Source organism: Brachionichthys hirsutus, chromosome 12 (genome assembly GCF_040956055.1).
Source record: "Brachionichthys hirsutus isolate HB-005 chromosome 12, CSIRO-AGI_Bhir_v1, whole genome shotgun sequence".
Lineage (NCBI taxonomy): Eukaryota > Metazoa > Chordata > Actinopteri > Lophiiformes > Brachionichthyidae > Brachionichthys > Brachionichthys hirsutus.
The window spans coordinates 12,501,505-12,527,653 of record NC_090908.1 but is presented as its reverse complement, the minus strand read 5'-3'; the positions used below and the strand labels follow the sequence as shown (position 1 = coordinate 12,527,653).

Genomic DNA, 26,149 nt, shown 5'->3' with positions numbered 1-26,149 from the left:
GCTTAATCTATCGGACCCGGGATCAGGACCCGGGATCCGGACCCGGGATCAGGACCCGGGGATCAGGACCCGGGATCAGGACCCAAGATCAGGACCAAGATCAGGACCCAGGATCAGACCCGGGATCAGGACCCAGGATCAGACCCGGGATCAGGACCCAAGATCAGGACCCAGGATCAGGACCCAAGATCAGGACCCAGGATCAGGACCCGGGATCAGGACCCGAGATCAGGACCCAGGATCAGGACCCGGGATCAGGACCCAAGATCAGGACCCGGGATCAGGACCCAAGATCAGACCCAGGATTCAGGACCAGGATCAGGACCCGGGATCAGGACCCAAGATCAGAACCCAGGCCAGATCAGATTTGATCCATGTGCAGGTTTTTTCCTGCAGCTCTCGAGGTTGAGGTCTGTGGCGAACACCGAGGACCCGTTGGGCCCTCCGTGGTTCTGGTGGACTGGGTTATCTCGTCCCCAGTGTGGACACTGATGGAATCTGAAAACCTTTTCCTGTCTGGTTCTGACGCAGAACTCAGAACCTCTCTGGAACCGGAGGATGAGACGTTCTGCGTGGTCTCCGCCTCATTGGACGTTCGAGTTTTCCCGAGCTTCCCAGGCTGCGACGTCAGAATCCGTCCAATGAGTCGGGAGTTAAACTGGGACGCTTCCTGCATCCGTTGCTATAGCGATCCATCTTTAACCCTTTACCCCCCCAGCTGTCCGGCTGATCGATCGCCCCCTTGTACCAACGTCTCTGCTGCTGCTTCGGGCTGTGAGGGAGGAAGACGAGGGTGCGTTCTTCATCTCGCTTCTGTGTTTTTTGTAAAGCTTTACACAAACCTTGTGAGGTTTATCAGGGGGGGGGGGCACCTCCCCTTTAGTGACATCACAACTTTTTTTCTGTGACATTTGTTTCCGTATCCGGACTACAGATCCAGATATAATCCCAATCTGGATTATGGTGGAACATTGTGAGATTTGATTGGCCTGTTGAATCCTGCTCACAGAGTCCAAAGTGAAGAATGTAGATCCGCCTCAGCGTTGGCCTTAGGACCCCCCCCCCACCCCCACCCCCCGCTCCTCTGCGGCAGCTCTTCTTCTCTTCAGTATTCCGAGCACGCCGGTGCAGCCGCCGTGATGACGGCGTTCTATTCCAGTTTCTCGTATTACGCTCTTGTTTATTCCCTGAGAATCAATCCCTAATCCGGCGTGGGTCAGAGCCGTGGAGGAATCGGATTATAATGGGAGAAATAGTGTGTGTGTGGGGGGGGGGGGCACTTACATAACAACTCCACACTTCCAAACATTGTTTCTGTTTGTGGCCCCTCCCTCCACAGGAACGGGTCTGAGGGACATGTGAGCGGGATTACGGCGTCCTGTATCAGAAATGAAGGTTTTATTCTGCCCTAAATCCCAGGGTGTGTGTGTGTGTGTGTGTGTGTGTGTGTGTGTGTGCACGTGTGATGCTAATCCCGCCGAGTCAGGCGAATCCAGGCTTTCCTCGTGTCAAACGCCGCCGATCTTACATCAACATCAACGCCTCCATCTGGATTGATCCAGAATCTCAGACGCCGTTTGAGACGCCTCACGTCCGTTTACTGATCAGCGATAAATCGCTTGTGAAACGATTACCAGGCTTCCCACGATGACTAATCGTGAGCCAAGCCGACGTGCGGCGTGTCTGAAAGCGCGTCGGACGCTTCGCCAGCCATCGACAGGCAGAAAGAGCAACAATCGTTAGCTCGCCATGCTAACCGCCGCAGAATAAACAAGCACAGTGAGCATTAAAGCCGCTGTGATCTCAAGTAGAAGGAAGGGCAGGCAGAGACCTCCCCCCCCCCCCCCCCCACATGAAAACTGCAGCTACTTTATGAAACAGACAAAATGGTTTCACCTCTGAGACTTATCAAACCGCCGTTCGTTGATTGAACCGTCTGCCTCCGTTCTTACCGAGGCGGCGTGCACAGAGAGCCCCCAGAGGCCGTGTGTGTGTGTGCGTGCGTGCGTGTGCGTGCATGTGCGTGCGTGCCTCCGGCGGTCACGTAGCGATGATTCAGGTGGAATGGCGTCGTTTCTTTCTCGCCTCCTCGGCGGCGGGAAGGCCGGTTTGCACCAGATGAGTTGACCGTTCTGTAAAACACGCCCACACGACTCGGTGGACCAATCACGGCTCTGCACGCCGTGTCTGGTCGACGTGCACATTTTCATTGGGAAGACAATCCCTCAACCGACTGGTGTCGTACAAATGTAGGAAACGGTGAAAGGTGCATCACGGCCTGCGTAACCATGACGACCGGTTTATTCCCTTCACTAAACCAAATACCGTTTCGTTTCTTTCTCTCTCTCTCCATCTTCAGGTTCCTTTCAAACGAGAGCGGGAAATCTCGCCGGACTTTCTCCACGGTTCCGCCGCCACTAGCGGGCCAAGCGGGTCGATGACGGGCGCCTCCGAGGAGAAGGCGTCGATGCTGTAATCGCCAAGTCTCGGGTTACAACCGCCAAAACATGCGTCCCTCCCTCGCCACCGCAGTCCTGCCCCCCAGGACCCGTTCCCACAACCCGCCCAACCTCTCGGTCGGGGGCCGCGAGCACCTGCCGGCTCCGCGGAGGCGCAGCCCGCACCTGCGGCACACGCTGAGCCCAGAGAACCTGCGGACCCTGGCGGAGAGGGGCGGCGCCGCCGCCGCGGACGCCGTCTCCGTGGCCAGCGGGCCCATCGGGCTCCCCCGGGCCAACAGCGACACCGACCTGGTGACCTCCACAGCCGGTCCTCGCTGACGGCCTCCACGCCGGAGTACACGCTGAGCCGCGGCCAGAACCTCGTCATATCCTGGACATCAAGGAGGAAGTGGACGCCACCGACTGGATCGGGCTGTACCACATCGGTGAGGCGACTATCAACGTAGACCAGACCTTCAAAATAAAAGCACGGGCACAATGGGCCTCGAACGCGACCTGGCCTCGGAGCTTTTCGGTTGATGCCAGCGCTCCACGATCGGGAGCTGAGAATAGCTTCCAGCTCTGAGTCGATACTGCAACGGGAGCAGCTGAGACCCCCCCACAGCTCCGGGGGGGGGGGGGGGGGGGGGCTGACTCGACACGGAGCAGCTCGGTGTACAATAACATCTGCACCATCGCAAAGCCTGCAGCCTCCGAGGAAAGACGCTCATCCTGCTTAGAGACGGGAATTTGGACGTTGACCTGCATCCCATCAGGGTGGAACGGAATGCAGGAGTAAATTTAAAATAGCGTCCAGAGTCCAGACGATCCAGAATTCTGCACTGATTCGTCACAAACTTTCATTTTTAGTTTTTCTCTTTAGGAATTTAGATTAGGACATTTTGTTTTTAGTTCATTAAGGAGACAAATGCCGTAACAGAAGGGTCATTTTCTCCTAAATCTTCTTTTTGAAAATGGGAGAGTCGCCCCCTGCTGGTCACTGGAAAGAACGCAAGATTTCCAGATTATATAATTTTACGACTAAAATCCAGAACCTCTAACTATTCTGCTTTTTGCATTTCTGACTATTTAACAGCCCAAAGAATCAGAGTCAGCTTTTGAGATCATCCCGACATAATTCTTTCCCCCCTCCTCTTTGTCAATCTGTCGTCGTGTGCGTTGTTCGAACCCGAGCTGCCGCCGTTTCCTCTGGCTTTAAAACGCCGCAAAGTGATGATCCAAAAACTGGAACACAAGACGATCCGACGAAGCAAAGCGGCGGAAGTCGTCTCTCTGTGCCGGATAATTGTCGGATTAATAAAGCGACTTCAGTTTGGAAATGTGAACGCTGACAGAACTCCTCTTGTCCAGATGAAACCAGTCCATCCAACGTGTGGGACTGCAAGAACCGAGGCGTGAATGGAACCCAGAAGGGCCAGATTGTCTGGAGGCTCGAGCCCGGGGCCTACTTTCTGGAACGTAAGTCACCGAAAGACGTGAGGTGATTTAGTTATTTCATGAATGATGATGATGATGATGATGAGAACAAAGGCCCACGTGTTTCCTCTGCAGCTGAGACCAAGATCTGCTTCAAGTACTACCACGGCGTGAGCGGCGCCCTGAGGGCCACGACCGCCTGCATCACCGTGAAGAACCCTTCGGCCCTGGTTCGTGTCGCTCGCTTTGAGAACCGGACGCGTGACGATTGAACGTTTACGTCAAACGAGTCGGGTTAAAGTCGGATCGGCAGAATACGTGTTCGCGTTCATTTAAGAGCGGTTCATTCTCGAGTTGTACGTAACGAAGCCTTGCTGCCGCCACGGCGACGCGAGCGAGGGGAGCGAGGGGTTAGCCCGCTCCTGCTAGCGCGCTCCCTGTGTGACGCCGTCTGTCCTCGCTCAGGTGGAGGGGCTGACGGAGCAGGTGGGCGTCGACCACCCGCGGAAACTGATCAGCTTCACGTTGACCGGTGAGTTCAGGGCTTTCTCTTTTGATCTCCTGACAGAAAGACAGAATAATATCAGTTTCCTGTCCGAGGTTAGACCGCGTTTGACCACCAGGATGTACCTGCACCCTTAAACCCGCCGCCGCCGGTGATCTGTCGCAGATCTTCGCGCCACCGGCCTGAAGAAGGGCATGTTCTTCAATCCGGATCCATACCTGAAGATGTCTATCCACCCCGGGAAGAGGAGCGTCTTCCCCGTCTTCAGCCACCACGGACAGGAACGCCGGTCGGCCATCATCGCCAACACCACCAACCCCACCTGGCACGGCGAGGTAAAAACGGCGGAGGCGTTCGAACGCCACGGAAATCCAGGCGCCGGTTGGAACTGCGCCGACGGCGTTTGTGTCCGGGTCCCCGCAGAAGTACACCTTCGTCGCGCTGATGACGGACATCCTGTGCATCGAGGTCAAGGACAAGTTCGCGAAAAGCCGTCCGATCATCAAACGCTTCCTCGGTCAGCTCGGCATCCCGGTGCAGCGGCTCCTCGAGAAGATACCCGGGTAGGTGGGACTCGAAACGCGAGGCGCGGCTCGTGTGGGACGCCGGCTTCACCCGGACGTGTCTCCGTGTCTTTGTCCAGAGTCCAGCCGGTCAGTTTCCCGCTGTGCCGCCGTCTGCCTACGGAGCTCGTTAGCGGTCAGCTGCAGTTCAAAGTGGAGCTCACCTCCACCGGCGCCGACGGTAAGTCTCCCAGTTCCGTTTCAGGTGTTTGCCTGATCTTTGGTTGAACTTGTTCCGCCTCCCGTAGGCGCCTCTCCCGACTCCATCATTGGCGCGTCGGCCTCGAACGGCGCTCCGGGGACTCCGTCCGACGACGAGGACCTGCCCCTCCACCTCCCGGGGGTGATTTCTGCAGGCCTTTCTCCGATTGGCCCCCAGGGCTCTCAAAGCGTGTGGGGGGGTGGCGCCGCGGCCTTTCCGGAAAAGAGTCTTCCTCTTGTTGCCGCCCAAGGTAAATTTGTTCGACCTGAAAGCGTGTCACGCCACGAGATGCTGCGGAGGTCACTCGCTGATGGCCTGGATGCTATCGAGGCCCCCAAGGGCCCCGGGGAGCGTCCGCTTGGCGCGGCCTCCCCCAGGCTCCGCTCCAGCTTCCCCACGCACACGAGGCTCAGCGCCATGTTGCACATCGATTCGGACGAGGACGAGGAAAGGTCCGGCTCCAACGACATCCTCCCGCTGCCACCGTCGCCGCTGCTGCTGATGAACGGTGAACCCCCAGAGGTCGATGACCCCGATGAAGACGACACATTTCCTGAGCTCCCACCGGAGCGTGGAGCGCTGGAACTCACCACGGGGGAGGAGCCTAGAGGTGGCGAGGCAGAAGACACCGCCCACGAGGCGGATGTCATGCAGGAGTTGAGGGCGGGTCAGGACTTGGAGGATGTTTTGGAGCCGGACGTCTTCTCTGAGGTGGAGGAGGCTGCTTGCACAGAGGCGGCGTCCCACAAGGCTGAGACCGAGGAACGGCGGGGGCCCGTGGAGGACGCCACCTCAGAGATGGACTCCTGCTCCATGACGACGGCGCCGCAGACCGTCTCCCCTTCGTCCGAGAGCTGCCCGATCACTCTGGTCGCAGCTGTGGTGAGTTCATTCTCTTCCCATGCGTCACGCGTTCACCCCAAGTGGCCATTTAGGGAACTGCAGGTTCTTATTGTAGCATCGGTAGTTGGCGCTTCATCCTCGCCTCTGATCTTCGTCGCTCTGGGGACTATTTTACAGGAAGCCGCAGAGGGAGCGGCGGCGGTGGCCATCGATCCGGGAGGAACGTTAATTTCTTGCACGCCGCCAACCAATCATGCGGTAGATGACGAAGACGATGGACGAGTCGTTATCGACGAGGCTGACGACGTTTCCCCGGCCGGCCAGCAACTGGAGGAGATGGAGGTCAATATGAGGAGGCTGAGTCTTCAGGTGGCCGGGGGCGTGGCTGGCGAGCAGGAAGGGGAGGGGACAAAGCCGCCCGAGGACGCCACGGAAACGGATGAAGAGGAAGGTGTGTTGATTTGGGTCGTTTTTTGGGAGAAGGATATTTGTTTGCGGCCCCTTTAAAGCCGAGCGGTTTCCGTGTTTAGGTGCGCACGTCAACGGCCACCCCGAGCGTTCCCTTCCTTCGGCGCGTCACGACATCCACCGGTACCAACGCGTGGACGAGCCGCTCCCCTCCAGTGAGTGTGTGTGTGTGTGCGCGTGTGTGCGCGTGTGCGTGCGCGTGTGCGTGTTCCCAACGCACGGATCCTTTTGATCCCCTCTCAGACTGGGAGGCTCGGATCGACAGCCACGGGAGGATCTTCTTCGTGGACCACGTGAACAGAACCACCACCTGGCAGCGTCCCACCGGACCTCCCGCCCCGCAGGGCCTGACCCGCTCCAGCTCCATTCAGCAGATGGAGCAGCTGAACCGCAGGTGGGCTCATCATCCCGGGGGGGGGGGGGCGGAGGACAGAAAGGAAACGCCCTCTTTTACATTCCGCTTTGATACGATTTGGACTTTCTTTCGCTCTGGGTCAAAGGTACCAGAGCATCAGGCGGACCATCACGAACAGCGACCGGGCCGAAGAGCCCCCGGCGGAGCCGCTCCCGGAGCCGGAGAGTGAACTGCTGCCTCAGTCCGTCTCTGGTCGGTTTCATCGCCTCCGCCGAGGAGCGTCCGTCTTCTGTTTGTTTGATCTCGATGAATAAAAACCTGAAGGTCCAACTCGGATCCCGTTTACGTTTTCAGAGCGGTCCGGATACCCGCCTGGATACAAAGAAATTAAAATGACAAAAATCTGGATTTTTTTTTCCATTTACTTATAATGGAGGATTTATATATTTTAAAATCGCATTCGATTCACTCACCAAAAATGATAAAGGGGTCCGAAAAATGTCTTCTGGTTCTGATCCAGAATGAGGTCAGGAACAAATATTACATTTTAACATTTCTGGATTCAAGAATCAGTTAAAAATAAACTCTGGTTCATTTTTGACTTTTCATGGTTGGTGTTTAAAGATACCGAGAACAATCTAGAACCTCCTGGTTCTGCCCCCCCCCGTCCTGATCCTCTGTTCCGTTGCAGACTACAGGCGAGACGGTCCGATCGCTCTGTCCTCCGGCCGCTCCCGTCTCTCCCTGCTGCTCCAGTCCCCCAGCGCCAAGTTCCTGTGCAGCCCGGACTTCTTCACTGTGCTGCATTCAAACCCCGTGAGTCCCCGCCCCTCCTCGAGGAGACGTTCCGTTGTCCTGCGCTCCTGAACGCAGCCTTTTCGCTCCCCCCCCCCCTGGACTGTAAACGTAAAAGTGCATCGTCAGCATTTTTCAGGGGAGATGAGACTTTATTTCGCTTCGCTGAGCGACGGCATAATTAAAGCGCCACCGTCTTCAATCTGGCAAATGTTGCCCCGCCCCTCTGTTGACCTTCACCTGTCTGCTGACTCCGCCCAGAGTGCCTACCGCATGTTTACGAGCAACACCTGCCTGAAGCACATGATCAGCAAGGTGCGTCGGGACGCCCACTACTTCGAGCGCTACCAGCACAACCGCGACCTCGTGACCTTCCTCAACACGTTCTCCAACAAGCAGCTGGAGCTTCCCCGCGGCTGGGAGATGAAGCACGACCACACGGGGAAGGTGCGCCCCGCCCACCCTCACCTGCGCTCGCGTCTTCGCCCGTTAATCCGTGCTCCGCTGTGGCCTCTCGACCCTCAGCCCTTCTTCGTGGATCACAACTGTCGCTCCACGACCTTCATCGACCCCCGGCTCCCCCTCCAGAGCTCCCGGTCCACCGGGCTTCTGGCCCACCGCCAGCACCTGAGCCGCCAGCGCAGCCACAGCGCCGGGGAGGTGAGGGGCGACGGACGGACCGACGGGTGGACGACGTGGAGGTGGGTCGGACTCGGGACCAGGAAGGACCTGACCTGTAGGGTCTCCTCTTGTCTCAGGTCGTGGACGACTCCCGCCGGGCCAACCCCGCCAGCATGCCCCGCCCCTCCAGCACCTTCAGCGGCTCCACCAGGAGCCAGTACCAGGACGCGGTTCCCGTGGGTAAGTCGCGCGCCGCAGGTACAGGTGAGTGTGAGCCGCCCCCCCCCCCCGGGACGCGGACGTGAACGCTCTGTCCCGATTCTCTCCAGCCTACAATGACAAGATAGTGGCGTTTCTACGGCAACCCAACGTGGTCGAGGTCCTGCAGGAGCGGCAGCCGGAGCTCGCCAGGAACCAGTCGCTCAAGTAGGTTCGGTGTTTGTCATCGGTCCATGATGATAATAATGGGTCTTCCTCTTACCATCATCATCATCAGTCACCCTGAACACACACTTGTGTGTGTGTGTGTGTGTGTGAGCAGGGAGAAGGTGCAGTTTATTCGCAGTGAAGGAGTCAGTGGGCTGGCTCGCCTCTCCAGCGACGCCGACCTCGTGATGCTGCTGAGGTGTGTGTGTGTGTGTGTGCGTGTGTGTGTGTGTGTGTGCGTGTGTGTGTGTGTGTGTGTGTGTGTGTGTGTGTGTGTGTGTGTGTGTGCGTGTGTGTGTGTGTGTGCGTGTGTGCGTGCGTGTGTCCTATTGGCTTTATCACCTCCAGAAACCTAATTCCCCTTCTCTCCTCTCCTCCTCCTTCGTCTCCAGCCTGTTTGAGGAGGAAGTGATGTCATACGTGCCGCCGTTACTCCACCCAAACTACTGCCTGTCGTCCCCCCAGAGCTCGCCCGGTGAGTCCGTTGTCTCTTTACCGCTCTCTCTCTTTTTAAGCACCTTCATTTCCACATTTGGTGCATTTGAATTGAGACCAAGACAAACCTGTCGCCTCCATTCGGTGCTCTCACGCTCCTGTTGTCGCCTCCCCTTCCCCCCCCCCCCCCCCCCCCCCCGCCTCCTCCATGCTGCAGGCACCCAGCGAGCCAACGCCCGCGCGCCGGCGCCCTACAAGCGGGACTTCGAGGCGAAGCTGAGGAACTTCTATCGGAAGCTGGAGACCAAAGGATACGGACAGGGACCGGGAAAAGTCAAGTAAGGAACGCCGACGGCAGACGGAGGTTTGGGTTGTTGGATGTTTACAGAACCGTGCGTGTGTGTGTGTGTGTGTGTGTGCGTGTGTGTGTGCGTGTGTGTGCGCGCTCCCAGGCTCGTCATACGCAGGGATCACCTCCTGGAGGACGCCTTCAACCAGATCATGTGTTACTCCCGTAAAGACCTGCAGAGGAGCAAACTCTACGTCAGCTTCGTGGGGGAGGACGGGTGAGGAAGCCCCGCCCCCCAGAGAGGAAGCCACGCCTTTATTTTGATGCAGAAACGGGACATGTCTGCACGGCGGTTTGTCTCCGGCTCCTACCGATGTCTCCTGTCATGTGTCCCCCCCCAGGCTGGACTACAGCGGGCCCTCCCGGGAGTTCTTCTTCCTGGTGTCCAGAGAACTGTTCAACCCGTACTACGGCCTGTTTGAGTACTCGGCCAACGACACCTACACCGTCCAGATCAGCCCCATGTCTGCCTTTGTGGACAACCACCACGAATGGTGAGGCCCCGCCTCCGGAACGTCGAAATGGAGCGCCCCTCCGCTGGCCGCGGCGTGACGCCGGTGTTTCCTGCGGTGTGTCCAGGTTCCGCTTCAGTGGGCGTATCCTGGGCCTGGTTCTGGTCCACCAGTACCTGCTGGACGCCTTCTTTACCCGACCCTTCTACAAGGGGCTCCTCCGGATGTAGGTCCCGCCAGCTGGCGCTTCCTGTTGTCCATCAGGCGTTCAACCTTTAGCCTCCCCTGGCTGGCGAGTCGGAGCAGGCAATCGATCCCTGATTGATCCCCCCCCCTCCTGCAGTCCGTGTGACCTGAGCGACCTGGAGTTCCTGGACGAGGAGTTCCACCAGAGCCTCCAGTGGATGAAGGACAACGACATCGAGGACATGCTGGACCTCACCTTCACCGTCAACGAGGAGGTCTTCGGACAGGTGGGGGCGGAGCTCGGGAGCGTCCGTGGCTTTACACCCGCACACGGATCGGGCTTTAAAGGCGCGGCTCTGCAGATTACAGAGCGAGAGCTGAAGCCGGGCGGCGCCGGCATCCCGGTGTCGGAGAAGAACAAGAAGGAGTACATCGAGCGAATGGTGAAGTGGCGAATCGAGAGGGGAGTGGCCCAGCAGACGGAGAGCCTGGTCCGAGGGTTCTACGAGGTACAGCGGAACACGACGGGAACACGTGGATCACCGGGACCCTCGCTTTTAACTGGCGGTGGGAGGAGGCGGGATCCAAGCTCCACCCCCTTGGGATCTGATCCTAGAAACGCCGCTAGTTCCCTCCCACCCCACGTCTTCTGGCGTGCGTTCACGCATGTGTGTGTGTGTGTGTGTGTGTGTGTGTGTGTTTGTCAGGTGGTGGATGTGCGACTGGTGTCCGTGTTCGATGCCCGGGAGCTGGAGCTGGTGATCGCCGGCACCGCCGAGATCGACCTGGCGGACTGGAGGAACAACACGGAATACCGGGGAGGTACTTCTAACGTCCCAAATGAAGCGGAAGCTTCTGACTCATGCACCACCATCATCATCATCATCATCATCATCCATCTCCCCTCAGGTTACCATGACAACCACATAGTGATCCGCTGGTTCTGGGCTGCCGTGGAGAGGTTCAACAACGAGCAGAGGCTCAGGCTGCTGCAGGTAGGTCACGTGGGCGCCCCCGTGTGGCGGCGAGGGGTTCCTCTTTTTCCTGGGGGTGTTTCTTTTGGGGTGGGGGCGCTGATTGATTTATTCGTCCTTCTCATCTCTAGTTCGTGACGGGAACCTCCAGCATTCCCTACGAGGGATTCGCCTCCCTTCGGGGCAGCAACGGGCCACGCAGGTTCTGCGTGGAGAAGTGGGGCAAAATCACCTCCTTACCCAGGTAGGCTGTCCGGCGGAAGGACGGGGCATGAAGTATTGATTACCAATCTGTTGAGGAGCGTCTTTAAGGATGCGAGAGACTAAACGCTCTGACCCTCACTGCGTTGTGAACCAGACTTTCGCTTCTTGCTTGTTTCGTACATGGACGTTTAAATGTTGGACACGCAGCAGCTGTGGTTCTGTCCGTCCTGACGACCGTCTGGTCCAATCGCCTCTGCAGGGCTCACACCTGCTTCAACCGCCTGGACCTCCCGCCGTACCCGTCCTTCTCCATGCTCTACGAGAAGCTGGTCACCGCCGTGGAGGAGACGAGCACCTTCGGTTTGGAGTAGCGTCTTCGTCTTCATCTTCGTTTCTGAGCGGAGGGACGCTGAAATTCGACTGTCATCGGGACTCCTCCCGGTTCCCCCGCCTTCCTCTCACCTGGCCGGCGGGCGGCGGGTTGGACGGCGTGCAGAGCGGCTCTGAGTCACGCGTGTGCTTTATCTCCTCAGCTAAAGGCCTTGTTCCCTGGACTCCTCCCAGACGCAGCTCCTCCTGGACCTCCTCTAAACGGTGTTCTGTCTGCACCGGAGCTGCAGCATTATGAACGCACGCACGCACACACACACACGCACGCACACACACCCACACCCACACACGCACGCACACACACACAGCGACAACAACACAGTTGCATAAAACCATGTTTTTATGTTTAGAAAACATTCTTTTTCCACTGGCGCATTTCCTCACAAACCATCGGAGACATTTGTGGGCCGTCGTCATGACAACGGGTGCTGGAATCAGCATGAGTTGAATATTTTGTTTACCAGCTGTTTGCAATAATCGGATCAAACAACAACAGTTCAGATATTACGTGTTTTTGCTAAATAGAACATGAAAGTCTGCGTTTACTGACGACTGCAGCGACTCCCGTTCTTCCCAGAGACCTGATCCTGATCCTGATCCTGATCCGGTTTCTGGCAGCATTCCTGAGGAATCCTATCCTATTCCTCACAAAGGCCTCCAGTTCTGGAACAGTCCCAGGTTATGGCATTCTATCAGCCAACTGTGACGGCCTCTGGAACGATCCAGGACTTCTTCTGGAACCGGGTCTTGGTGGACTCTGAGCCTCCTGAGTCTGTTCTAGATGGTTCTGGGCTTTCTGTTGGGCCGTCGGAGGGGGGGGGAACGCTTCTGCAACACATTTCAACGTGTCTCTGATGAATCATTTGGACTCTAGTCGTCAGTAAAAACAGAGTTTCGTGTTGAATATGGAAAAAAAACTATCAGATCTGTTGCATTTAAATATTTGAACTGATCATGTTAGATTCTGTCGGAGCGAAGGCTGATAAATCGATTTACAGGCCGCGGGAATAAGAAACTGTTGCTTCCTCTCACTCTCTGCTGGAGCAGAAGTCTTTCACACATTTATCACGCAGAACATGACACATAACCCCCCCCCCCCCCTTCCCCGGCCAATGAGAGTGATGAATGTATTAACCTCAAGCAGCTCTGATCGGCCCCTGAAAATGGATTGAAGGAGGAAAACTGAATGAAAAGGCAACGAGGCGGCTGCAGGAGTCGGGTCGGGCTGCAGTGGGGGGATTGTTTTAGTGCCTCTTGGAGTGTAAAGTGAAATTAAGGGACGTCATTTTATTCCCTTATTCCAAGCGTCTCAAATCAAAGATGAAAGTTTAAAAGTGATGCTTTAAATTCTCCACCAGGAGGCAGTATTGAGCTACCAGTGCATAAAAAACAAACAAACAGAACCAGAAATCTCCTCGAATGACCTGACCTGACCGGGTCTGACGTCACCAGGCGGTATGGATACTGCGCCTCAGAGCTTCGGCCTCCGTGCCAGACAATGGGGCTGACCTGAAAGCATGGGATGAAAGAAGTCTGGACCTGGAGCGGGACCCAAACCCTGGGGGCCCTTCTCACCCCGTCCTAGATACACACAAATGCTGTTTTCTATGGGGTGCAGGATTACGCCCGCTGCACAGAGTCCTGTGGGAGTGACGCCGCAGGGGCTGGATCAGCGCTTAGACAGCCCCCCATGTGATGGCAGATGTGGAGGCAGACTTTGGCACCCCCCCCCCCCCCCCTCCCGGTCCAATACTGCATGCGGGATCCCCCTGGTCAGCTCTGTGAGCCGCCCTGGGCCAGAATCCCCTACGTGGCGTTGTGTTCTAGCTCGATATTGCATGCAGAATTAGTGCAACACACTGTCCTTACTATCCTTTTTATTTGCATGAGGATATCCGTTGAGAATAAAGGGCGAGGGAGGCGGTGGTTTGGTCACTCTGGTCGCGGCGCCCGATGGCTGACCCCCGTGGGAGCAGGCTGTCATGATTCTGTGAAATGTGCACATGTTTGTGTTCCATACGTGGTCCTGTTTGTCTCTTTGTGTATATATGTCTGTCCTGTTGTGTGTATAAATATATATTTTGCACCGAATGTACCAAAGGTTTGGGGCTTGCAAAGTCAACTATTCGGCCTGCCGTCTATTTCAATTCAACAACCCCCCCCCACAGAAGACCGGTAATCGGTTATTTATTCCACAAATGAAGACCCTTTCACCTCTTTACTTTCCTAATACAGGAACCAGCTCCGGTTTTCAGAATTCCACTCTATGCAAAGCTCCTGTTTGTGTGTCTTCATTTCACCCCGATGATTGTAATAAAACAGGAAATTTAAAAATGAAATTTAAACAAGTTTTTTTTTTTTTTAAATCTTCAGGCAATATAGAGGAACAAATGTTACGGTAACTTTGTGAAGATACAGACATCATGCATTAGAACTGTAGAGATGATAGCCTGCGTGCAGAGAAGAGATTCACTTCATGTTAAAATTAACATGACTTGTCAATAAATTAGGTCATAATGTCATCAATATAAAATAAAACATTTTATTTTCTATGTCAAAAATATTAAGATGCGTCACAAAATGAGATACTAAATCTTAATATTGATTTAAAATTTAATCTGTTTTTTCAAAGTCTTCAGGAAGACCCTTACTAAAATTAAGATGATCTAAATATATTGTGCATTTTCTGTTTGTTATGTTTCTACATTACGAAGGAAGAGCCTCTAAACTATTGGTGACGTCACGGCTCTTCAAATTAAATGATCCGTGAGATAAAAACAAAGTATTGATACATTTGGACGCTGAAATATTAAACCCACTTATATAATACATTGTTAAAATATATAAACTATCAACTTTTAACAATTTGACGCATCTGAAATAAGTTAAAGTTAAATCCTTCCTACATGACGTATTTAGTTTTATTTATTTTATCCTCCTTTTATCACCGCGTCTCTTTTAGCGAAAGGTTTTCATCTGTTTCGGTGTCTTTATTGAATTAAATTAAATCTGTTTATTACGTAAATCTATTTTTGTTCAAGCGACCCAGCCTCCCGTTTTTCAAATGTAACCGGACTGCGCATGCGCCGCGCAGTGACGCGTCGACAAAGTGTCAAACAGAGGAGACGTAAAAAAAATGACCGAAAACGACCGACATGAACTTGTCGGGACGTTTAACCGTCTCGCGCTGTGGCAGTTCGGATAAAGTCCGGTCGAAGTCGCCCGCGAGGTTCCGGATCTTCGCGCATCTTCGCGCATCTTCGGACTGAGTTCGGGAAGTTCGTTTGAAGTGACTTTTTCTTTTCTTTTTTTTGAACCGGCCGACATTGACCGTCGAGCTAACCCAGCGACGGTTGAGCTAGCTTGCGGTCCGTCGACTAGCAAACCGGCGCCAGTACGGAAGCCGGCTGGGTTGGCGTGAACATGTAGCCTAGCCTAGCCTAGCCTCGCCGAGTCCACACTGGTCCGGTGTTAGCCGCTTCGCTCAGCTTTGCGGTCCATCGCTCGGTTAGCTAACGTTCGTCGGTGTCGGGGCAGCCGACGGCGGGACGTCCCGGGGGGGGGGGGGATGTCTCGGAGGCGGCTGGACAGCCGCGGCGGGCTCTCCGCCGGGCTCCTCTGCGAAGTCCAGACCCCGATCAGCACGGACCCGATGGAGAGTGTGTTTGTGATCACGGGAGAGCTCGGCAGGTGAGTAAACCGATTCAACCCGAGTTCCAGACGCGTTGCTTCGGGTACAGTTCCGACGTTAGAGGGTCAAAAGTTCGGCTATTCTTCTGATTCGACCTCTATAATCTGGACCCGGAACCAGTCGGGGACGTGAACGGTAAATTAAAGTAGGATTAACGGGGAGATCCAAACGGTGCGAGGGTCCGGGCTCGTACCGGTATTACATAAAGTACCGGAGTGTTTAGTTTCCACTTACGCCAAAGAAATGGAGAGAAATGATCAGAACTTTACGTTTATGTCTTTAATCTGTTTATGGTCTGCTTGTCATGACGTCATCAGCGCCAATCATTCCCATTTGGAACCACAAATCCAAACGGAAGTTGATTTTCTCTTTTGAGTAGTTGCTATTTGTGGTGTTTACGCACAACAGACGGGTGGTGAGATCATAAACGCACAACAGACGGGTGGTGAGTTCGGTAAACGCACAACAGACGGGTGGTGAGATCAGTAAACGCACAACAGACGGGTGGTGAGATCATAAACGCACGACAGACGGGTGGTGAGATCATAAACGCACGACAGACGGGTGGTGAGATCATAAACGCACAACAGACGGGTGGTGAGATCATAAATGCACAACAGACGGGTGGTGAGATCATAAACGCACAACAGACGGGTGGTGAGATCATAAACGCACAACAGACGGGTGGTGAGATCAGTAAACGCACAACAGACGGGTGGTGAGTTCAGTAAACGCACAACAGACGGGTGGTGAGATCAGTAAACGCACAACAGACGGGTGGTGAGTTCAGTAAACGCACAACAGACGGGTGGTGAGTTCAGTAAACGCACAACAGACGGGTGGTGAGATCAGTAAACGCACAACAGACGGGTGGTGAGTTCAGTAAACGCACAACAGACGGGTGGTGAGATCATAAACGCACAACAGACGGGTGGTGAGTTCAGTAAACGCACAACAGACGGGTGGTGAGTTCAGTAAACGCACAACAGACGGGTGGTGAGTTCAGTAAACGCACAACAGACGGGTGGTGAGATCATAAACGCACAACAGACGGGTGGTGAGTTCAGTAAACGCACAACAGACGGGTGGTGAGATCAGTAAACGCACAACAGACGGGTGGTGAGTTCAGTAAACGCACAACAGACGGGTGGTGAGATCATAAACGCACAACAGACGGGTGGTGAGTTCAGTAAACGCACAACAGACGGGTGGTGAGATCATAAACGCACAACAGACGACGGGGGACACTCTTCTCGTCTCTGTTCTCTGGACTTGTTGATGAGGACTATCTGCGTTTGGACTCTGGACCTCTTGGACCGCCGGTGGATCTGATTGCGTCACGGCGGACCTTTGCCGTGTGTTTGTGTGTTTGTGTCGCCGCGCGGGTGCCGTGGCAACGCGTAATGGTCGGCGATCACAGCCGAAGCGTTTTGAGGTGTGTTTGAGTTTGAGTGTGTTGTTGTGATGTTACACACAGGAAGTGGGTACGTGTGGAAAACCACACTGTAAAAGGAGGAACCACAACCAGCCGCTTTTGTTTTGGTTTTTATTTGTCAGAAAACAAGAAGTTTTCAGGAGAACGAGACAAATCCAATCTAAATTAGACTCCGACCCATCTTCAGGTTCTGATTCAGCGGCTTTTTCTGTAATCCTGTTAACAGACAAATAAGAAAACCCGTCAACAACAGAGCCAAATATGGGCTTAGCGTAGCATAAAACTAGCGTCAGTCAGCGCTAACGGGGCCGCGTGTAAATCCTGGATATGTTCCAAGACGCCGGACGAAGCATTCAGAATGAGTTCTTCTATTTATTCCCGCTGCTGATCAATAATTAAGCGGCGATGTGGCCGATGTTAAAATGGATCAGCGCCATTGTTCTATTCCTGAGGAGGAGGATAGAACCTAGAACCTTCAGCCGCGTTATTTTTGGGTTCCTCTATTGTTTCAGGCCTCGAAAGGCCTTGAATTACACGAAGTGTTCTGGCGGAGGCGGCGGTATTTAGACGGTACCAGCCGACCCGGCGCCGCCGCCGCGTACGACCCGAAGGATGTGAGGTCGTGTCCCTGAACGCCCGTCCTCCCGCTGCGTCCTAGGGGGAAGTTCGCCGTGGTGAAGCGCTGCATGGAGAAGGCCACGGGCAAAGTGTTCGCCGCCAAGTTCCTCCGGAAGAGGAGGCGAGGTCGCGACTGCCGGGCCGAGGTCACCCACGAGATGGCCGTGCTGGAGATGACCCGCAGCAACGCCCGGGTGGTCAACCTGCACGCCGCGTACGAGACGGACCACGACATCGTCCTGGTGCTGGAATAGTGAGTCTCTCCGTTTCACGTGCGGCGTGAAAGGACAAAGGACAAAGTCCTGTTTGTCCAGTCTGGGGACGCCGCCGCCGCCGCCGCGCCTCGTCTCAATCTCATTCCCTCAGAACGGGTTTGTCAGGATTCGCCCGCGAGATTAACTGACCTCTCCCGTCCAATCAAACGAGACGTCTTTTCTTTTTGTTGTTGTCGATTTTGTTTCTTCGTATCGACAAAACCGAAACGTCACGCCTTTTTTTTTAGAGGTCGCTGTCGGCGCCGCTTGAATCCCCCCCGGGAGGACGAGGACCGGCTGATTGTCCCTGCTGTAACCCCGGAGGCGGGAGGAATGTAATCAGATTACACCGCCGCCGTCCTCCCGGGGCTTTTGTTTCAGCGAGGAGGTTTAAGGTTGCTCTCCTGCTCAGTAACGATGATCGAACCCGTGACCCTCTGGGGGTGTGTGTGTGTGTGTGTGTGTGTGTGTGTGTGTGTTTTATCTTTGCCCAGCGCGGCGGGCGGCGAGATATTTGACCACTGCGTGTCCGAGGAGCTCCTGCCGGAGGCGCAGATCATCCGTCTGATCCGGCAGACGCTGGAGGGCGTCCACCTGCTGCACCAGAGCAACCTGGTGCACCTGGACCTGAAGGTCTGCGCGCGCACACACACACACACACACGCACACACACACACACACACACACACACACCCTCACCACCACCCGATGCGTTCACGCGAGAACCGAATCCTCTCCCCGTTTGTTCTCCTCCAGCCTCAGAACATCCTGCTGACCAGCCTGTGTCCTCCAGGAGACATAAAGATCGTAGACTTCGGCCTGGCGCGCCGGCTGGGCGCGGTCGGAGAGCTCCGAGAGATCCTCGGAACGCCGGAATACGTGGGTAGGTGCAGTTCAGAACCTCGCCACCCTCTCGAGCGTCCCGCCCGCGGCTGACGTTCTCTTCGCGTCTTCGTCTGCAGCTCCAGAGATCCTGAATTACGAGCCGATCACGACAGCGACCGATCTCTGGTGAGGGGCGGAGTTAAAGGGCCCGCAGGCGGGGCCTAACTGTAGGAAAATGCTTGCGTGAAACGCTCTGACTGTCCTTCGTCGCCGCCGCCGCCGTCGTCTTCCTCAGGAGCGTGGGCGTCATCGCCTACATGCTGGTGACGGGCGAGTCCCCGTTCGCCGGGGACGACAAGCAGGAGACGTTTCTGAACGTGTCCCAGGTCAACGTGGACTACAGCAGGGACGCCTTCTCCAGGGTGTCGGAGCTCGCCGTGGACTTCGTCCGGAAGCTGCTGGTCAAAGCGCCCGAGTGAGTAACGAGATCCTGCTCTGCGATTGGCCCACGCCCCGCGGCCCGTTTGCCGGTCCCTGACCGTTTCTGCCGTGTTCCGATCCAGGGACCGGCCCAGCGCCGCCGAGTGCATGAGCCACCCCTGGCTGTGGCAGCAGCACCTGTGCCTGAGCCCCGACCCCGCCTCCAGCCGGCCCGCCCGAGAAAGGAGCTGCGGCGCCAAGTGGGCGGCGCCGCCCGAAGACCCCGAAGACAAGGAGAACTTCCTGGAGTCGCCCCACTCTCACGCAAAGAGGTTCCGATTCGACGAGGAAAGGCCGCCCGCTGGAGACGGTGACTTTTGAAACGGTGAAATGGGGGGGGGGGGGGGGGTCCAGCTCGCCGCCACTCAAAACCTCTCGTTGTGTTTCCTCTTCCTGCATCGACCAATGAGACCAAAGATAACGGATGAATCCGCGTCCAATAATATCACAGGGTGTGTTTGAGCTAAAGTATTTAATACGCGTCATTGCTAAAAATCTCGGGGGGGGGCTGATGAAGGCTAGTGACGAGGAGCACTCCTCTGGACCGGAGCCGTGTGACGCGACCAGGAAGTCTGCTCGTGTCCTGCGGTGGGACTGATGCATTGTGGGAAGCCAGCGGCTGTCTCTCGGATTATTGCTGTGTTTCAAGCTGGACTTTTGACTTCCAAGAACAACCAGCAGAGGGACAGAATCGCTTCCTTCTCCTGTCCTCTCCGGTCCTCTCTTCCGTCTGCGTTCCTCTCGGTCAGACTCTCTCCTCGTCTGCTAAAGCACAAGTCTCTAAATCTAGCTCAGGGTTAAACGTGAAGGTGTGATTCTCCGTGTGATTCTATTCAGGTTATTATCTAGTAAAATCTGCTGACACTCCTTTTGGATAGAAACTTTAAAGGGATAGTTCGCCCCAGAACCAGCTATGCATTCAGGTGTCGCCGTTGACCTTGTCGTGTCGCGTGGAGACGTCGGACGTCTCTCTGACGGGACGGAGCGAGATTCTAGATTCTTTTTGGCGCTGAAAGCAAAAAAAAAACGATTTCAGGAAAACGTCCAGCCAGAAGTGATGTCGCGGCGACTCGGGATAATCCACGCTCGCGTCTGCGTGACCTTTCACGCGTCTTTAACGTACTTCTTCTTCTTTGAATTTGCTTTTTTTAATCTCATCACATCGTCACGTCACATATTTTTCCCGCCGACAGTTATTAGGCTAAGCTAAGCTAAGCTAGCGAGGATGTCGTCACTTTCTACACAATGCTAATAGTTCCAGTGTGAAACTCTTCCTCACTTGTTTATCACGAGCCGCTGAGTCATCATTTCTGGACAAACGTGTCGGGGCGTGTCTGTCGCATTCTGCTCGAGAAGCAGGAAACGGAAAGTTTAACTTGTTTTATTTATTGTGGGTTGGTTTAACTTTTACAGCTCGACAGTTGCGAAACGCTCCGACCGCCACGTCGAACAGGAAGTTCCTCTTTGTCCGCCCGCAGAGGAGAAACGTGCCTTTAGCCGTTAGCTCCGGTTAGCTTCACCTTCCTGTTCTCATCTCGTTCCGTTGTTCTATTAGACTATTTATGTGCTGGAGTTGTGCGTTTTGTGTAGACGGCGTCGCTCACGTCTCGTCAGGAAGCGTTGGGAAGACGATAAAAGGTGTTATTTAAAGCGAGAAGCTGCTGCCTGGGAAGGATGGTCGTCCGTAGGTGGGACTGGGAAGTAAAGCCGACGGTTGTGTTCAGGAGGAGGATGAGATGGGAGGCGGAACCTTCGCATGAGATGTTTAAAGGAACCGTTCCAAAGGTAGTGAGGGGGGGACGGGACGGTGATTCCAGAGTTGTTTGAGGAAGTTTGTCCCGATCGGCTGACGGAACGGTGCCGAACGTGAAACCCGAGCTGCTCATTCCTGGTGCCGTTTTGTGCCGGAGTACGATGACGTCGTCGTGTTTGTTGTTGCTACAATGGCCTTTGTGCTGCGAGCTGGGCGTGTCCAGCCGCCGCCGCCGCCGCCATGCTGCCGTCCTCGAACTGCAAGAGCATTCCTCCCAGACAGGCGAAGCGTTTCTCGTTCCTGTTCCTGCTGGAGAAACGAGGTTTAAAACCTGCAGGGAGAGGGCGGGGATTGTTGTGCGGCGCCGTGATGTCATCGCTGGACCCCGCCGTGACACTGAAGGATAGTCAGATCGACTCAAACCAGCCACGAGCAAATAAATGTTCAAGAGATGTTTGTTTATTTTGCATTTTATGTTTTTTTAATGTATTCTGATCCTGAAATTACTATAAAAAAAAAGAATCCGTACTGTATCCTGATCCAAGCTAACACGTAAACATCAAACAAACCGGTCGAGCTCATTAAAGGTTGTAGAAAACATCTCGCGTCGTCAATGATTTAAATATCAGCTTCGGCATCTGGAACACGATCTTTAAATATCACAGGAAGTGGAGAACCAAACGGAACGTTTCAGCTACATCCAGTGAACGATGCTACGACGATAGCGACTGTTTGTCGAAAAAAACAAAATGGAGGTGAATTCAAATGAGACGACCGTGGGAACGACGGTGCAGCTCGATCCAGAACCGTCGTCTCCGACACAGAGCCACGAGGTCCGGCCTCAGAACTCCCGAATGACCCGGAAGTGGTTCTCAATGGAGGGCGGCTCGTCCTCAAAGTGCAGCCTCTTCCTCGGACCGGCGCCGAACTCCTCCAGGGTCTGAACGAAGCAGCCGTGCTCGCGTCCCACCCAGGTCCGCATCGGGTCACGCACCTCGTACGGGGTCACGTGGGCGTGCACCGACACGCCGCTGGAGGCCAGCTCCTTCAGCACCTGGCGGTCCGTCACCCAGGTGGCGCTGCCTCCCGGGTGGCCGCCGTCCAGCCAGAACATGTCCGTGATCCGACTGAGGAAGGGCGCCGCCTGCGGGTCGAGACGGGCGCCGGGCAGCTCGTACAGCATCTGGTTCAGGACCACGCAGCCTTTGCTGAAGCCCACCAGGATCAGCGAGAACTCTGAGGGGATGCTGTCAGCGCCTCCCTGTGGCTGGAGGGGGTTCTGCAGGTCGGCTCGCTCCATGCCGTGACTCAGCAGGGCCCTGCAATCACGAGAACTTTTACAACATTTCACCGGTCAAACGGCAGGAAGCCCTGCTCAAAGTGTTTCTGCTGCCCCCCAGTGGTCGAAAAGTGTAACCACAACCAATTAGTAAGGAAGATGGAAAATGCTCTTCCTCATTTTTAAGGGATAAACATGAGTTCCTGTGGAACTGCAATATAAAGAAATTTTACCAGATCAGACGCAGAAAGTGTTTTAGAAATGTACAGATCAGAAATTCTCCTCATTTTAGAGCATTTGAGGATCTTTGGGGAAACCTGAGGTGAGGAATCGCTCCCGAGTCCGGCGAGTAAGACGAGTGCTCCGGTGCCCCGAACGTGTTGCTCTCCACAAAGTTGAGGTAGCAGGTGAACTTGTGGAGATACATGTGGGACGCTCGGACCACCCAAACATGTCTGCCTGGGAACCGGCGGCCCAGGATGAGGGCGACCTGCTCCAGACTCCAGGCGACCCACTGGGACCCGTCGGGCTGCTGGGACATCTCCTCCTGGAAGTTCTGCCCGGAGACAGGAGAGACTTGAAGGATGACATAAGAATACGCGGATATTAACACGTGTTATAACTCACAATAAGTCATAAAGGTTATAACCTTACGAATAAACTCATCTTTACGTCAGTGCCAGAGGAAGCCAAGCGTGAAGGGCTCAAACACCTGCTGTCCTCGTGCACGCAATCAATAGACAACATGCACGAGCTTCGTCACGCTCACCTGGATGTCTCCGTGGAAAAACACGACGTGCGCGTTGCCGCTTCTCTCCGTGGGGGAGTGGAGCTCGTCGGGCCGGAGGAGCAGCAGGTCGTTCACTCGGCCCGGGTCGCGTCCGGGGACCGACGGCAGCTTCTGGAGCCTCCGCCACGGACTCCCGCAGCGCGGCCTGCCGCCGAGCGACGCGCCCCGCCCCGCGGATGTCGTCGCTTCCACAGAAGTCATCGTCTCGGCCGCTTTTATCCAAAGGGACGCCCGCTACAAAGTGCTCGTCCAGCTAGCATGAACTCTAAAGCAGCTAGCCGAGTGACGCTAGCCGCTCCTGCTAACGACGCTAGCATCAGCGAATACACGCACGATAAACTGCGCTGTGTCCGCCGTCTGTCTCATAATGCGTGATTTCCAGAAGAAACTTTCACTCGAAATATTTCAGTTTGGGGTCCATCTGTCCGCGAAGAGGCGCTGTTTAACGAAAACTAGCTAACGAGCTAGCAGACGCCGGCGGGGACTCTTCTGCGCATGTCTGTTTTCGTTCCCCCAATCCAAAGCTACTTGCGTGGCCGTGACGCAGCGATGATTCACTGATGTGCACTTCCGGTTTCGACAATTCGTTCGACCGAAAAAAATTGAAAGTGATTTAAAGAATTTTCATATATTAGTAGATAATTAAACTTATAAAAATTGATATGAGTCTCTAAAAAAAAAGGTATAATGAAGTAAACAGGGATAATATAAATGTAATAATATTTGACTAGCCAATATCCTTATCTTCGTAGATTAATACTGTAACAGTTATTTTGTTAAATTTTGTTAACAATTACTAAGTATTCAAAGACATTGTAATTAACATGTCATACCTTCAACATAAAAAAAGTGATTAAAAAAAAAAAAGACCAACATAAATCTTTGATTGTACAAAATACTTAATCATTCAAAAGCAGTACGGCGCGAAACGACAAAGGGACGCGTTCGCAGGAGGGAACTATCTTGAGCTGAACGCTCATCTTTGGTCCGACATACTTAAGTCCGCTTGTAAACACGCTGCGTTTGGGTCGAGCTGCAGACTGTCCGGTACCGGTAACGACTTAAAGACGTCAGAAAACGCACTGCGCATGTCTGCTCTGACAAAAACCTGCAACAACGCAAGTATCCCGCACGTCACGGCGTGACTTTGGTTTTCACCGCCAGACCGTTAAAAAGGGGGAGAGAGAGAGAGAGAGAGAGAGAGCTGATCCGAGTTTGGACTTTGAAATGTTCTGTCGTTGTTTTACGAACCAACAGATCAGCTGTCTTAAAGCACGTTTAGATCATTACGAAACGGCAACGGTTTCAGACATGGGCATTATTGTAGTAGTAGTACTAGTACACAGTAGTAGTACACAGTAATAGTAAAAGTGGCAGAAATCACCGGTTTTCAACCAAAACCCGAGAACACGGGTCTCGTGCAGAAACATTTCAAGCTGATCGCAGACGTTCGCTCTAATATTGATCGTTTTCGTGACACCAAACAGCCGGGGCTTCGTTGCTGCAGAGGAGACATGACCTCGAGTCCTCTGGGCCGAAGGCTGGTGGCGTGTCTGCTCAACGTCTCCGAGGGGCGGAGACGCCAGCTGGTGGAGACGGTGGCCAGGGCGGCGCTCTACGACCCCGAGGGCAAGTCTGGGTCCCCCTTCCGTCCCGTAAACTACGCCGCGTGTCTCCGTCCCGTCTCGCCGTCAACCGAGAAGCATCGGATTAGAAAACGGGCGCGTTTTACACAATTAGAGATTAAGGTTCCGCTTTATCCTGCGTTTAACGGGTTCCTTCCCGGGTTCCTTAATCCAGACCCCTCAGGAACAGAAACCGCCCCCGGATTAAAACACAGCATCATCCCGGGAGGTGATAAAACACCCAGTGAAAACAAATAACGTCACATCCTCCTCTTCCTCCTCTTCCTCGCGACGCTCCTGGTCCGACGGACGTTTTACGGCGCCTCCGTTCTTCATCAGGGGCGAGACGGGCGGCGGCCACCGTGCTGAACATCTTCTACGACCGCGACTACAACCGTTCGGTCATCACCATCGCGGCGGGCATCGACGCCATCGGTAGGTCGGGAGGGACGGGGACGCCGGCGAGGACGACCCGGCTCTAGATTTCTGACCCGTTTCCAGGGGACGCCGTCCTCTCTGCCTGCGAGGAAGCCTGCAGGCTCATCGACATGCGGGACCACACGGGGGCTCACCCCTGCATGGGCGCCGTCGACCTCGTCCCCATCTACCCTCTGGGGGAGGACGTGGGACCGGAGGACTGCGCCAGAGAGGCCCGGGGTGAGAGACGAGTGTCGTCGTCCCCCCCCCCCCCCGGGTGTATTTGTCTGTGTGCTCTGAAACGTGTCTGTTCTCGCCGGGGGGGGGGGTCCCAGCTGTGGCCCAGGGCCTGACGGAGCGTGTCCACGGCGCCAGCGTCTTCCTGTTTGGATGGGCAGACGCTCCTCTTCATCGGGGGCTGGCACAGAGGAGGAAGGAGATGGGCTGGTTCAGGGAGACGACGGACGGCGGGCCTCGACCACAGAGACGGTTCGGCCTCACGGGTGAGTCCGAGACGGACGTCTTCCTGGCGGGAATCGTTTCCCGGACGACGGTCGCCCCTCCCCCCCCCCAACTTTACCCCCCTTCCGTGACGTTCTGCAGGTGTCGGCGCCAGCCCGTACGTCATGAACTGCAACGTCACCATCGACACCCGGGACATCGCCGCGGGACGCAGCATCGCCGCGGCCATCAGGGAGTCGACTCCCGGCGGCATACCTGGCGTGCAGGTCCTGGCCCTGCCACACGAGGGCGCTGTGGAAATCGCCTGCAACGTGGAAAGCGTGAAGGGGGGCCCACCTGGTCACGTGACGGCAGGTGAAGCGTGGCCGTGCTTTAGCGTCGGCGGGCAGCTGTACCGTCACCCCCCGGCGTCCCTCATCACGGCCAGAGTGGCGGAGCTGGCCGGGGGGCGGGGCCTCCGCACCAAGGGCGCGGCCGTGGCGGGGTTCACCCCCCACGAGTGCCGGGCCGTGGCAGAGTTCGCGCTGACTCGAGGGATCGCCGAGTTCTGGAAAGAGCAGCGCGGGACCCGGATGTGATAATAAAGCAGCGTGCTGGTACTTTGTGTAAGCCCCGCCCCCTTCCTGGCCCTGCCTCTCAGAGCCCAGAGAGCAAATGAGACGCGCGGAATCTTTAGCGTTCTGGATCTGAGAGGAAACCGATGCGGATCAGATGCTCTTCGATGAGGAGAACATTCCTGCTGCGTTTATCCGGGTTCGGGACCGAACCTCAAACGTCTGGAAAACAAATCCGGATTGATCTCCTCTCTTCTGGATTATATTCCAGCCTCACGTCATTATTATTCATTTGAAGTTACATAAGGGCTCCTTTTCTT

At 55.2% G+C, this 26,149-nt stretch overlaps 5 protein-coding genes across 5 annotated transcripts in view; 4 read left to right on the top strand and 1 right to left on the bottom strand.

Annotated features, from left to right (window-relative positions):
• Window positions 1-371, top strand: part of pgap1 (post-GPI attachment to proteins inositol deacylase 1) — a 4,007-nt gene extending 3,636 nt beyond the window's left edge. Inside the window, exon 14 of the mRNA XM_068745977.1 lies at window positions 27-371. Coding sequence (XP_068602078.1) covers window positions 27-371 — 345 coding nt within the window. The remainder of the gene's footprint in view (window positions 1-26) is intronic.
• Window positions 372-2,365: 1,994 nt separating this feature from the next.
• hecw2a (HECT, C2 and WW domain containing E3 ubiquitin protein ligase 2a) lies at window positions 2,366-13,994 on the top strand. Its single transcript, XM_068746695.1, is given in 31 exon segments — window positions 2,366-2,760; window positions 2,763-2,834; window positions 2,837-2,887; window positions 3,813-3,920; window positions 4,014-4,108; window positions 4,344-4,410; window positions 4,549-4,718; window positions 4,807-4,946; window positions 5,027-5,127; window positions 5,195-6,030; window positions 6,169-6,442; window positions 6,522-6,614; window positions 6,703-6,853; window positions 6,960-7,066; window positions 7,506-7,630; window positions 7,871-8,056; window positions 8,135-8,269; window positions 8,368-8,470; window positions 8,560-8,656; window positions 8,772-8,855; window positions 9,049-9,131; window positions 9,309-9,429; window positions 9,544-9,657; window positions 9,782-9,934; window positions 10,020-10,118; window positions 10,236-10,365; window positions 10,441-10,587; window positions 10,786-10,900; window positions 10,988-11,073; window positions 11,184-11,296; window positions 11,516-13,994. Coding segments are annotated over 31 exon segments (4,521 nt in total). The 5' UTR covers window positions 2,366-2,507; the 3' UTR covers window positions 11,628-13,994.
• Window positions 13,995-14,812: 818 nt separating this feature from the next.
• On the top strand, window positions 14,813-19,285 carry stk17b (serine/threonine kinase 17b (apoptosis-inducing)). The gene is made up of 7 exons (XM_068746029.1): window positions 14,813-15,336; window positions 17,431-17,643; window positions 18,139-18,277; window positions 18,401-18,527; window positions 18,607-18,655; window positions 18,765-18,944; window positions 19,033-19,285. Exons 1-7 carry the CDS (start codon window positions 15,215-15,217, stop codon window positions 19,268-19,270), a joined length of 1,068 nt encoding a protein of 355 aa, XP_068602130.1. The 5' UTR covers window positions 14,813-15,214; the 3' UTR covers window positions 19,271-19,285.
• Window positions 19,286-21,145: 1,860 nt separating this feature from the next.
• Window positions 21,146-23,411, bottom strand: c12h2orf69 (chromosome 12 C2orf69 homolog). Its single transcript, XM_068746030.1, has 3 exons — window positions 22,751-23,411; window positions 22,299-22,537; window positions 21,146-22,021 (listed from the first exon to the last, which is right to left on the bottom strand). The coding sequence occupies exons 1-3, from the start codon at window positions 22,970-22,972 to the stop codon at window positions 21,544-21,546; spliced, it is 939 nt and encodes a 312-aa protein (XP_068602131.1). The 5' UTR covers window positions 22,973-23,411; the 3' UTR covers window positions 21,146-21,543.
• Window positions 23,412-24,270: 859 nt separating this feature from the next.
• On the top strand, window positions 24,271-25,861 carry ftcdnl1 (formiminotransferase cyclodeaminase N-terminal like 1). Its single transcript, XM_068746709.1, has 5 exons — window positions 24,271-24,400; window positions 24,736-24,831; window positions 24,898-25,053; window positions 25,149-25,316; window positions 25,417-25,861. Exons 1-5 carry the CDS (start codon window positions 24,286-24,288, stop codon window positions 25,851-25,853), a joined length of 972 nt encoding a protein of 323 aa, XP_068602810.1. The 5' UTR covers window positions 24,271-24,285; the 3' UTR covers window positions 25,854-25,861.
• Window positions 25,862-26,149: the final 288 nt, after the last annotated feature.

Bases quoted from the DNA above. Each gene is read 5' to 3' on its own strand.
- stk17b (XM_068746029.1), top strand. From the start codon at position 15,215: ATGTCTCGGAGGCGGCTGGACAGCCGCGGCGGGCTCTCCGCCGGGCTC. The intron at 15,337-17,430 runs GTGAGTAAACCG...GCTGCGTCCTAG, and splicing joins ATCACGGGAGAGCTCGGCAG to GGGGAAGTTCGCCGTGGTGA. The intron at 18,656-18,764 runs GTGAGGGGCGGA...CGTCTTCCTCAG, and splicing joins ACGACAGCGACCGATCTCTG to GAGCGTGGGCGTCATCGCCT.
- c12h2orf69 (XM_068746030.1), bottom strand. From the start codon at position 22,972: ATGACTTCTGTGGAAGCGACGACATCCGCGGGGCGGGGCGCGTCGCTC. The intron at 22,538-22,750 runs GTGAGCGTGACG...GTCTCCGGGCAG, and splicing joins TTTTCCACGGAGACATCCAG to AACTTCCAGGAGGAGATGTC. The intron at 22,022-22,298 runs GTTTCCCCAAAG...TCGTGATTGCAG, and splicing joins GGAGCGATTCCTCACCTCAG to GGCCCTGCTGAGTCACGGCA.
- ftcdnl1 (XM_068746709.1), top strand. From the start codon at position 24,286: ATGACCTCGAGTCCTCTGGGCCGAAGGCTGGTGGCGTGTCTGCTCAAC. The intron at 24,832-24,897 runs GTAGGTCGGGAG...ACCCGTTTCCAG, and splicing joins GGCGGGCATCGACGCCATCG to GGGACGCCGTCCTCTCTGCC. The intron at 25,317-25,416 runs GTGAGTCCGAGA...GACGTTCTGCAG, and splicing joins GAGACGGTTCGGCCTCACGG to GTGTCGGCGCCAGCCCGTAC.